Raw genomic sequence first — 12758 nt, 5'->3', positions numbered from 1 at the left:
GAACGCCTCCCCCAGCCGCCCGGCATCGGAACGATGTCCCGAAGCCGGGCGGCCGGGCGGGAAAGCCTCCCCCCGCCGCCCGGCTTCGGGGCATCGTCCCGATGCCGGGCGGTGGGGCAGGAACGCCTCCCCCAGCCGCCCGGCTTCGGGGCATCGTCCCGATGCCGGGCGGTGGGGCAGGAACGCCTCCCCCAGCCGCCCGGCTTCGGGGCAGGAACGCCTCCCCCAGCCGCCCGGCTTCGGGGCATCGTCCCGATGCCGGGCGGTGGGGCAGGAACGCCTCCCCCCACCGCCCGGCATCGGAACGATGTCCCGAAGCCGGACGGCAGGGCGAGAAAGCCTCCCCCCGCCGCCCGGCATCGGAACGATGTCCCGAAGCCGAGCGGCGGGGCGAGAAAGCCTTTGTCCCCCCTGCCTGCCTTCCCAGGGGCTTTTAAATCACCCCGGACAGCGGAGAAGTCCTCCGCTGTCCCGGGCGATTTTAAAATGCCGCCCGCCAGAAGAGGTCGGGGGAAGGCGTTTTCCATAGGAACGCATTAATTGATTTTCAATGCATTCCTATGGAAAACCGTGCATCGCAAGACGAAAAACTCGCAAGACGAAGAGACTTGCGGAATGAATTAATTTCGTCTTGCGAGGCACCACTGTACACTGAATTCCCCAAGTTGCAATAAATATTCATTTACCAGTTCCTGAGCTAGGTGCAAAGACATTAACTTGAGTATCAGAAGCAAGCAAACCTCAGTTTATGGAATTTTATTGGCAAGAGAACTTGATATAAGCAAATAGTGACACTCAGACATGGCAACACATTGTTATCATCTTACTGGCATATTGAAAGCACACTATGAAAAATTCTGGACAGCTTATGTTAAGACTTAGTGAACAACGTGGAGAAACAAGACAGCTCAAATATACATAGAGAATACAATATTTTCAAGTAAAAATCTGTGCGTGTTCCAGAATACTGAGGCTGATCCGCCACTGCTACAGGCAAAGGAGAGTTCATCCACTATCAGACGTTCTGTGGGCATTCGATAATTAACTTCTCCGCTGAATAAAGTTGACCAATGGTGACCTAAAAATAAAATAAAACAAGCGCTGTAACTTTTTTCACACAGTTTTTCTTACAAGAAAGGAATGATGGAAGCACAAAGAATAAGCCCAAGATGATCATCTGTGCTGTGTTTAGTCTAAAACAGCCAAGCAAAAGCACAAATCATACTTAATGTTTACTAATGTGGAAGCTGCTTCCCTGTTGTGTTTTGGCATCACAACTCGGTAAAATAGGTTAGGCAGAAAAAGAGAGAACTTCCTTGTATGTATACTTCATCGTTGAGGGGCTTTTCTAGTAACAACACTCATCACTATCACACCAGCTCAGCAGTAGCAGCGTAATTAATATAGTGTATGTTTTACATATTAATATGCAAACAGAACCCCTGTTCACATGTTCAAAAGAATACAGGGGAGTTTAAACTGAAGATGGGGTGCTGTGCGTTCTGGCTCATCTTCTCTATCCCCAACCATCCTGCATTGAGCAGAAATGTAGAAAGGGTGTTTGGACGTGAATTTAGTGCTTGCTGCCTTGTGCTCAGAACCCTGAAAATGCAAGGATTCTGCTAAACTTACAAGCTCCCTTCATACCTTCCTGCTCATTGCTCAGCTCACATGCTCAGCTCACATAGGTCAACGCTTCCCTTCCACTTCAAAGCCCTTGCACAAAATTTCGAATATATAAATATGGCTACACAACTCCCCGCCCCCAAAATAACACATTCAGGCAACCTTTGGTGTTAAAACACACAAGGGGGGCACGGTGCTAGCTTCCCCGTTATGTCACATTTCTATTACTTGCTTTGAATTGGGGGATGAACTTGTTAGGGGAGCCACCTGTACTGCTGGAGGTTCCGTGTGCTTTAAAACCCTGGAAAACTTGGGTTCTAAGAATTGCAGGGAGCCTTCATCTACGGGAGTCTCTTTCCTCCTTCAGGAGTTTAATCCTCCAACTTGCTGAGGTCAAGGAGGATGGGGAGAGACAAGGACACAGAGCTGGTTCGCTCATCCCCACAGCTCACCCTCCCTTGATGTCTCAGCGCTGAAGAAGAATGCCTGAAGAAGGATACTAACACAAATCAACCACGAGCTAGTTTTTCAAAGTCTAGTGGCTTTTATGAGGCATCTTTTCAACAGGGCTGTCTCCTTGGGAATCCTATTTTTGCAGAGTGACTGACCTGGCCCAAGATGCACAATAAAACGATTGGGTTTTGGACTGGGCTATTTCTCACGAGGGAAGAGTTACGGCCCATTGTTAAGGCAAGACTGGTTTTCTCTGCAAGGAAGCATTCTGCTCCTTTAGTACCCAGAAATGTCAACAGCAGCCTATGAATTACACCAGCAGGCAAAAAAATAATGTTTGTTGCTAACATGCCTTTGCAGAAGTCATTTAGCTTCATAACAAGAAATTGATTGTCAAATCCTAGATACTTGTATTTAAATTGAATGCAGCATCTGTCAAACAATACCATAATAGCTAGTAATTATTTCTGCAGCGAAATTATTACACTCCGCTAATGCACTGTATTTTTAAAAATAAATGTGACAAAGATTTGGCTCTTTAAAAACACAGTAATTATTCAGAATGAGAGATCAAGGCCTGCAGCTCAGTGCTGACTCTTAAAGAAAAAGCACCTCCACTTGAATTATATTGTGAGTTCTTCAGCATCTATTTGTGCTTCTGCTGCATCCTTATCAAAGTCTCTCTTTTTTGGTCTCATGGCAGCAAGTGCCTCATACCATTTCAAATACAGCCGTACCTTGGTTCTGAAACACCTTGTGAGTCTAATGTTTTGGCTCCCGAATGCCGCAAACCCAGAAGTGACTGTTCCAGTTTGTGAACTTTCCTTAGAACCCAAACATCTGACATAGCTTCCAATTGGCTACACGAGCTTCCTGCAGCCAATCGGAAGCCGTGCCTTGGTTTCTGAACGTTTTGGAAGTCGAATAGACTTCCAGAACGGATTCCGTTTGACTTCCGCGATACGACTGTACTGTTTAGCTGCATTGTTTAATTGTTCTCTTCACAAGGAGAATCCAAAGTTCTCCTGTGCTGCATTTTCCCGCGGTTCCTTGCCACTTTCTCAATGACTTTAGTGCAGTGCTATTACTTTACTATAACTGCTATAGTTGTTCTTCTGACTGCAGTCAGCTGTACTGCTTAGAGGAGCAGTGGAGAAGGATGAGGGTATTGAGACCTGAGACCAGGATTCAAATCCCACCCTCTGCCATAAAGCTCATTGGGCGACCTTGGGCTGGCCAGTATCTCTCAACCCAACCTACATCACAGAGTTGTGGGGGATTAATTGGGGAGGGAGAGAGCCATGTAGATCACCTTGAGCTCCTTGGAGAAAAAAGTGGGATATAAATGCAAAAATAAACTTTCACAAATCTCAAGTTCTCTTTAAAAAAGGGGGGTCAGAGTTCTGAATGCATATTTATCATGAAGTGGCTGGATACTGAGAAGTGGTGGGAGGCACCAGCTGAACGTCCAATGGAAAAAGGCTCAGAGCCCAGGGTTTGGTGGTGGGACGACAATGAGTGGCCAGAGAGAGAAGACTGGGAGGGGGAGATGTCAGAAGCCAAAGCGGTAACAGGGTTTAGCAAGCAGGAGGAGTCTGTGGCAGAGAGCAGTCCAGAACCAGAGGCAGAAGAGGAGGTGGGCCCAAGAGGCAGAGATGAGTCAGGCTGGTGAAGAAGCCAAGGGGTCTCCTCCTCCTGCTGTGACCAGCTCCTCCCAACACAAAGAGGAATGAAGAGGGTGGAGCAAAGAGAGGAAAGACGAAGGAGCCTCAGGTTCCTGTGGAAAGGACCCGGGGAAGGAGGAGTTTTAGAGAGTGGTGGGGACCTTCAGTCCTCGCAACTGCCTCATTGGGGCAAGACCTGCTGGGATGAGTTGCTATGCTCACTAGGCGTGGCCTCCTGAGCTAACCTTGCTTCCTTGAATAAAGAGTTAACTTCAGACACCATGTGATTTATTACTGACCTGCTCCTGACAATATTCCTCTAAGTAGACTATGCCACTTTAGACTGCAGATAGTGTGGTATGAGAAAATGCTATCTTCCATGTACTTGACTGGTGATGTTTCTTTTTTAAAAAGAGAGAAAACAGGCACATTACAGGTGATTATTCTAGCCACATCCTCTCTTAGGAGAGAGGGCTAGGGGCATGATATGAGAGCTTGGTGGGCCAGAGGCTCTCCACCCCCGTTTCAAAGAACAAATAAAGCAAAACCTGCAGGGAACTTTCCCCACTGAGCAGCAGCAAAACACACAACTGCAGCCTATTGTGCAGTGCATTACATTACCACATTCTGTGCATGTGGGAAGAGCCTCACGCACAGAAGCGGAGCAAAAAGTAAGGCTCTCATAAACTGAGCTGACTGCTCACGAAAACATGGGCAAACACCTGAATCTGCTTCTCGTCTAATATTTGCAGAGCATAATCTTTTGAACATAGCAGTTAAGGCCAGCTGCATGTACATCTTGCACTGGCAAGCCTCTAGAGGGCCCAGAAAAAGCGGTGGCATCACTACCTGTGGTCGTTAACCATTTTCTTTGTTTATGCTGGGGGTTTTGTGCGGCTAGCCAAAAGCAGGAATGCTGGATTGCCCAACGTAGGCAAGGGAACACTACATTCTCTCCCAAGTGCACTGCCAGAATGGAGTGCCAATAGATCAGATGTTCAGGTAACTGTTGAATTTGTAAGAATAATAAACCAAATAAAACCCAGCTCGGCTGATCAGCTGTGTATTCAGCCAGGGAAGGGTGTGACCAAATGTAATCATTCTTTTTGCTGACAGCTGTGGAGAGAGGATTTTCATCCAATGTCAGCCCAGCACCTTTTACCATTTACTTTACACTTTACTACAAAGCTTTCCAATGTAAATGTAGCAGAAAGTGCTCTCAGTTCTCTCAATGGCATAAGTGATCATGCACATGGTCCCCCCAATTCATTTATTCAGCCCCATTCTGTTATTCAGAATGGAGCTTGTAATTTGTTGTCTTAAGATCTATGCAAGTTGCATATAAACACTTTTCCCCCCAACGGGATGATGACTATGGAAGTGTACATTCACATGCAATTCTTTTAGTAAATAAAAATGGTGAATAATTGTAACTAAGCAAGATTTGCACAAAAAATGGCTTTACACAGTTAACAGAATCAGATGGTAAAATAGTTTTATACAGATGGACTGTAGAATTAGGAGCTGTAGGTGGTGGATGAATGATACCCAATATCCAAGCAGGACAGGATGTGTGGCGGTGGGGGAGAGGGAGAAGAGTTCTCCCTGCAAACAGAAAGCTAGCATGTCATGGAGATGAGTTCAGATCAGCTTTCTCCATTGTCTGCTAGTTTTTGTCTCCTTGCATACAAACCGTGCCTGTATTTTAAGGTCTTTGGAGGGCACCTTTCCCACAGTTACAGCAACGTTTGAAGTGTGACTGGCAGGGTCATTTGGGTGGCTTTGCTCGAGCTCTGGCACTCCCTTCCTAGCAGGCCCTGTTTAGCCCCACTCTCTGATGGTCTGGCAACAGATGGAGACCTTTTTATTTAGACAATTACATGGAACTGAACTCTTTTTGGTTTTGTTTTTTAACTTGTTTGCCCTATATACTGATTCGGATTTGTGTTGCATTCAATGCGGTTAGCTGCCTTGAGCATGGAGACGTGGAAAGGCAGGATATAAATTTAAACAATAAATATACAAGCATAGGGGAGCAGTCAAACAGGTATTTGCCCATTGCAACCTAAAAGAACACGGTCCAGGAAAAGCTTTTACCACTGGATTCTGATGAGAGTTTAAATCGGCCCTAAGTGGCCTGCTTCCTTTTAAAGAGAAGAGTGATGGATTGCAGTTCCAGTTTTGGCAGGTCTCTTGTCTTTGTGTTCACAGCACTTTACTAATGGGGGGTGAGAATCCCCGCAGGCCTTTTGGACCCCAACTCTTGTAGGTGTTGTTGGCAAGGAGAATGGCAAATGCTAATTTCTGCTTCCCTAGCAAGAGGATGTTTTTTGTATTTTTACAAGGGTTCCAACTTTACTTTTCCTGGCAGGACGTCTCTTCCCTCTCAGCGTTTCCATAGAAACAAATGGAAAAACCAAAAATGGGGGGAAAGTCTTCAAGATCATAGCCGCTGGAGAGCTGACTGCTGCTTCTCTAGGATCAGAGTGCTTAATGTATTTAGTTGCCTGAGTCCATCCCTCCTATATTTTTCGGTGTCAATTTTATGAACTTCCCTCCTCCATGCCGATTGAAATGAAAACACGATGAAAAGTTGTTCCAACATTTAACATTGGCAGAAGCTGGGACTTGGCAGATCTAAGCACAGCAACTGCTGAATTTCTGGTTTACTGATTTTGGCCTAATTAGAGCGAGCCAAACTTGATGCCTTTATCCTCCCTAAACTCCCTCTCCAGAATTCCTCTATCATCCTAATACCCCTCTCCAAAATCCTGCAAATTTTGTTATTTGCAAAATGAGACTGTCGCTTCTAACTAATAACCCAAAACATTTATGGAGGCTTATGCAAACATGATATGTGAGCATAATGGGACGCATAGCTAATTTTATTCCAAGAGAAGGGAGGTCCAAAATAATTCTGAAGTATAATCTGGACCATCTGATTGAATGAGCAGTTGTAAAAACAACAACAACCCCAGTTCCAGATTTTTTTAAATAAAATGTCCACAGGCATATAATGATACAGAAATGTGTTTGTTGCAGGTTTGTGCTTTGATTGCTACAGAGAACCAGGCAGTGCATGGTGGACCCTGGGCTTTGTCCCGATTGATGCCATTTTAAAAAGTACAGAACTTCTCTTTGGCAACCATTCAAAGTCAGTCAATGGCTTTGTTTCTGTGCTACTCTTTTATTGGTTTTCACTCCCTTTGTCGTATTTCCTTGCAAGTTAATTTATGGCTTCTCTAGGGCCAATTTTTGAATATTTGGAGTGTTCTTCCTCTCTGGCTTCTCAATTACAATGCTAACAGCCATGGCAAAATGGAATCAGAGAGGAGGTGGCTCAAGGAACCAGCTGAGGTTCCTGATAAGGCTTGTCAAGCTCCTGGATGGAATGTTTCAACCATCAATTTAATCAAGTGCCTTCAGGGTTTGGAGGTGGCAGTGTGGAACCAATCTGCAGTTGTATAATGTTAGAAATATGGGCCTACAATTGTTTATACAGATCATTTATTACTGTAGTGCTCTGTTTTGTGGCCTTTTGACCCAGATTAAGATATTCTACTGCCTGAAGTGGAGCCCAAATGCTCCCCCTGCCCTATCACTAGGGCTCACTCTGCAGCATTCAAACACCAAATTCCTGGCTTCATCTAGTTGATCTCTCACTCCCAGTTTGCCGAAACGGATCACTCTACTCTGTTGCCTCATAGAGTTGGCCCTGAAATATTTAGGCTGATTCACATATATATTGCTCATCAGTTGGTGACTGCAACCTGGTTAAAGATAGAATTCTGGAGTTGGAAGGGTCCCTGAGGAGCATCTAGTTGAACCCTCTGCAATGCAGGAATATGCAGCTCTCCCATACTGGGATCGAACCTGCAACCTTGGTGTTATCAGCACCACGCTCCAGCCAACTGAACTATCCAGTGCAGCACCACAGAGAGGAATAACGCTACAAAACAGTGCCACCTGTTACTACCTCAAACAAAACATTTGTCTTACATGTTCAGCCAACCCCTCATCAATTTCTATGCTATATTGCTGCATGGTTATCTGCAGAGATGTGCACAGTTACACTTCTTACCCATAACATTTCTGTTTAACCTCAAATGGCAGCCATGTAAAAGCTATTTAGAAACCAGAAACCACCTGCATTCTCATCAGCTTATGACACCAGTCTTAAATAAGCTAACGCTGTGTTTCATTACAGTTCTTTTGCTACATAACTGTCTTTTCAATTTTTCAAATGACCTAATTTTACATACATTCTGATGTAGAAAAGACATTATGTTTTGGCAAGCTGGATTTTTAAAAATGTTATTAAGGTAATTTGCACTCAAGGAAAGTCTTCCTAAGCCACACAAATAGTGTCTCCTCTAAGGAGAAATTGACTAGGAGGAAGCATGAAAGTAGGTGCTCTAAGTGGAAGTGATGGAGGTACGAACAGTTCCTGCCCATCAAAACGGAAAAAAACCCCGGGGTGGAACAATTGCATCCAGAATAGGCAGTCTGCGTTGCAATTGCAAATTTGCTTCCACCCTTGTCGCACCTTAAGTGCCCAAGTCTAGTTTAAGGGTAATTTTCAGGCAAGGACTTTGCTTCCAAATGTTTATTTTATGGGTTTACACCCAATGAGACCACAGAAAGTGAACAATAAATGCAAAAATAAAATAAAATTGAATTTAATTGTAAAGTGGGAAACCTAGCATATTTCAAGGTAGAATGAAACATTTAGTTTGAAAGAAGCTTCTGTTTAATACTCAATGCTCGCTGCTGGAGAGCTTGTTTCAAAACGCACAGGATTTGCTGCTTATATGAATACTTTCCAAATTGTGCACCTATTCTCATTTTCTTCTGGTTCTCATGGAATGGGTGCTACCCTGTCACTGTGCTGCTGCTAGCAGTGGAGTAAGCAACCCACACGGCTCAAACCACCTTGAACCAAATCAGATGCTCAAAACGGAAATTGGAAGTCTCCACTTCGCAGGGAGAAACTGCCCACCACCCACCTGCCAGATGCACACACCAAATGCTTACAAGCAGCTGGCCTCCCCGGCGCTTCAACCCAAGCTGCTAAGTTTGCTATCAAATGCCTCTTCAAGGGAGAGGGAGAGGAAAACATGCTGTTGCTCTCAGAGTCTGTTTGCTCAATGGTGTTGCAAAGGGCAGTCAAAGGCTTGGGAGCATTGACCTCGAGAGCCCATGAACATCAGGTTCTTTTTCTGTACAGTCAGTCTTTGTCCTCCTCTCGCATTGCCAATTGCAGAGCAGGTTGCGGCTGAGGTTTCAGGGGGCTCTCCACTTGTCCTTGGCAACTCAACTGACCCCAACAAACAGAACTGACAAATACAGCCACTTCAGAATTTATTCTGCATTTCACGCCACGCCAGAGGTAAAAGGCTGGGTCATCCATTATCTAAACTTGCACATGTTGGGGTCAAAATCATAAATAAAGTAAGTGAGAAAGATTTGCAGAAACCATAGTTTCATGCTTTTTTGTAATTAAATACAGATAGTTATTTGTCCTTATGGACGCAAAGCAAAGCTAATCAACATGATAGAAAGATGTGTTGAAGAAAGAGATGGCAAACCTGTCCATTGGCCGTTCTGGCTGGGGATGATGGGAGCTGGAGTCTAACAACATCTCAAGGGCCACAGCATCCCCAGCCCTTTTCTGATGACTCAGAAACAAGTTTCTCTAATCTCATGGTTTCTAATGACATTTCATGAGTGCTGCAAAGCTTATCCCATGGTTGATCTGCCAACGGACCTGGCGATTTTAGAAAAGCAACAATTGCAACTCCACCCCTGCCAAAAACCCTCCACAACAAACTCCAATGAAGAGTTAGCAAATGACTTGCACATCACCTGCAGCAGAAGGAAGAGCAGGAACCTCAAGTCCCAGGATTACTGGGTTGAAATTATCCTGCCCTTCTTGCCATCACTGAACTGGATGAAGACTCATGCCTGTTACAGTGAGACCTGGAACTGCCAGAAAGCAGTGAGAAGTTTTACTAATTTCTGAGTGTCTCTCAGAAGGATGTGGGCTTTTCTTGACCCTGTCCTCACTATGTTAGAAAATCCACTTGCCAGTGGTGAGCGAATAAGTGCTTTTGAGGACCGTTGGGTTTGAGCCATCATGACTCTCAACAACGCCTTCGAAGGAGGTGGGAGTTGCAGGATCTGAATGCAATTGCAAGAAAATGATCCCTCTGCTCACTGGAACAGCATTTCCCTCCAACTAGGTTCCAAGAAAATCTGTCCAGACATGAAACTCCACCCCCCCCGCCACCATCCCAGGTCAAATCTGAGAATCTCAAGTTTTAGCTGTTTAAAGGCAGGGAGAGTCAGCGTCAAAACCCAGCAAGAGGCCCAGCGGGTGGACAATGGCTTCTTTCCAAAGGTCAAGCTGTAGGGATCACTGCTCTGGGAGGATCTGCACAGATGGCAGTAAGTAAGCGGCGACAGCAACTCTGCCTGTTGTTCCCTTAGGAAATGAAGGGCGACTACTAACATGGAACAACAACAGCTCCACATGATGACATAAAAAAGATCCCAAAGACAGCAAAAGTAAACAGGAACGTAATTCAGTGTAATAGCTGTTGTCTGCCTTTACCTCACCCCCCCCCCCAATGATGTCAAACTGTTGAGTAACTGGCTTCATATGTGCTCACGTCATCAGATATCTGTATTTGGGGGGGGCGTATAATGGCTCTGGGGGTTGCTCGTGCGTAAGTTGCCGCCACTCCTGGCTAGGTTACCTGGTTGAACCCTTTCTGTCTGGACAGCCCTTCACTTTGTGGCTGTCTCAGTCGCTGGCAGAATCCGTTAGTGGGCGTTTCTTGAACTTCTTCCAGCAAAGAAGTTCTTTGACGCCAAGTCTCCTCCTACTCTCCCTGCACGGAAGTCTTCTGCGCAGGGAGGGTGTGGGCAGCGGAGGACCCGTGCTCTCCCCACTGGTCTGCGGTGAAGAGTCCTGGAGCCTCCTCTCCGATTCCCCCATCTGCCCCTCTTCTCCACTGGTGTTACGCTGATTTCCTTCCCCAGCAGATGGGCTGCCTCTCTCCCTACTGGGACCCTCTCCGGCATCCCTCTGGAGCCTTCCCTCCACCTCTAGCTCCGATGGCAGTTCCCTGACAGGGCGGCTAAGGAAGCTCTTCAGTCACTTAGCCTCTGGCAGAACTGCTCTTTAGAGGTCCCAGCCTCTGATTTCAGCTTGATGAGTCCACGGATCCACTTTGAAGACCCAAGTTTATAACATCTTGCTTGCAGCTTACATTGGTGATTATGGTTCCTGACATCACTTTTAAAGCATAGCTGAAATGCGAGATTGCTAAGGCGAACTTTTGAGCGTTTGGGGCCTTTGGATTACTCAGATGAATCAACCATTAGTCTATAGGATCACACAGTCCTGGCTGGTGTGTTGCTCTCAAAAGGCATACATACACAAACATAAAAATAGCTTGGCACATTCCCCAAGCAACAGGAAGTAAGAGTATGGGAAAGAGCTGTCCACAGATGCTTCTTTAGTTCATATCCCAGTCCTAAACATTTTTATTCGGAAGGAAGTGCAACTGAGTTCAATGAGACTTGCTTGGGGATGAATTTCATTTGTACCACTGGGGTTTATCAAGTAAACATGCATAGGATTGGGCGATAAAGAAGTTAGGGAGTTAGGATTGCCAACGTTTTTTCTGGACGTTGCTCCTCTGTTTTGAACAAAAGTATGCTCTGCCTTGTTGGCAGGTGATAACGCCTATGCTCATACTACAAAATTTAATAATAATTGTGGATCAAGCTGATGTTAAAACACAGAGCAGTAGACCAGGGCTTTGGGGTCAGCTGGCAACTCCTACTTGGAAGCAAGTCCTGCTTTAATTGAGCTGAATTTATTTCCATGGATATGGTGGGAGGTGTTTTTATTTTATTTTATTTTAAGGAATATGCTTAGGAATTTGCCAGCTCTTCCCCAGCAAATACAATTCCTTCACATTTTACTTTTTTTCTGTATTATTGCTTTAAGATGAATGAATAACCCAGGCTTATTCTTAAAAAAAACCCCCACACCACATATTTATTCTCCATTTCACCACAAGCTATTTATGGATGCAATCCTTAAACTTAGCGTTGGCTGCCTGTAATAACCAAATGCATGAACAGGCGAGAAAAATGTGTTCAGAATTTGCCCTGGTTGTTTTCAGAAGAGAAGCTTACTTTCATAAGTTGCAGTTACGTTGTCTGAGAGAGCTGGGTTATTAAAAAATCTGTTTCCACTGTTTTTCCAGACAGTGTATCGTGCGAGTAAATATAAATGTCTGGACCTTCTGTGACCATTAACTTTTTATCTCGCTGACATTCGAAAGGTCGTGTGTATCCTGCAACCCCTTCCCTCTCATCGCCTCAGTTAAGAGCTGTGAATTCGGTGCTACATATACAAGTTCATATCAGCACCTCAGATCGTAAGTGGCTTCTCCCTTCATGCACGGGAGTGATTTCTGCCAACTCGCTGAATCATATCCCAGAATCTATTATCCTTGAAGTCTGCAAGAGTTCGGAGTTGACCAAGTTATTACAAGTCAACATACAGTGGAACCTCGGTTTTCGAGCGTCCTAGAAGCCTAACGTTTCAGTTTTTGAACACCGAAAACCCGGAAGTAATTGCTTCTGTTTTCAAACACACCTTGGAAATTGAACGGCTTCCGAGGTGCGTTTCTCAATTTTCTCCATTGAAATTGCCAACCATCCATTGCGCCTCAGCTGTCAGAAGTTTTGGAAGTTGAACAGTCTTCCTGAATATATTTACGTTCGACAACCGAGATTCCACTGTATCAAGACTCCTGTGTGCAAAACTGTTTTTCTAAAGGCGTCTTAGCCAGTGGTATAAAGGAAGGGGAGTGTGGGGAGCCAAGCTCCAAGACTCCTTTCAGAGCAAAAGGCTCCTTGATCTGCCAAGCTAATGAAGTGAGAACAAGGAAAATAATCAAGCAGAGGCTGGAGACTCTTTCCCTTTTCTTTGAT

The 12758-nt window shown here is 45.1% G+C and overlaps 1 protein-coding gene across 1 annotated transcript in view; it reads right to left on the bottom strand.

The window, feature by feature from the left end:
- Positions 1–741: 741 nt before the first annotated feature.
- LYRM4 (LYR motif containing 4) overlaps positions 742–12758 on the bottom strand; it is a 60565-nt gene continuing 48548 nt past the window's right edge. The window contains exon 3 of the mRNA XM_081918365.1: positions 742–1078. Within this exon, the coding sequence (XP_081774491.1) occupies positions 1016–1078 (63 nt within the window). The 3' untranslated portion in view covers positions 742–1015. The remainder of the gene's footprint in view (positions 1079–12758) is intronic.

Source organism: Podarcis melisellensis, assembly GCF_964234715.1.
Source record: "Podarcis melisellensis genome assembly, chromosome: 7".
Classification (NCBI taxonomy): Eukaryota; Metazoa; Chordata; class Lepidosauria; order Squamata; family Lacertidae; genus Podarcis; species Podarcis melisellensis.
Note: the sequence above shows the minus strand (reverse complement) of the source record. Positions and strands in the feature narration are given on the sequence as shown.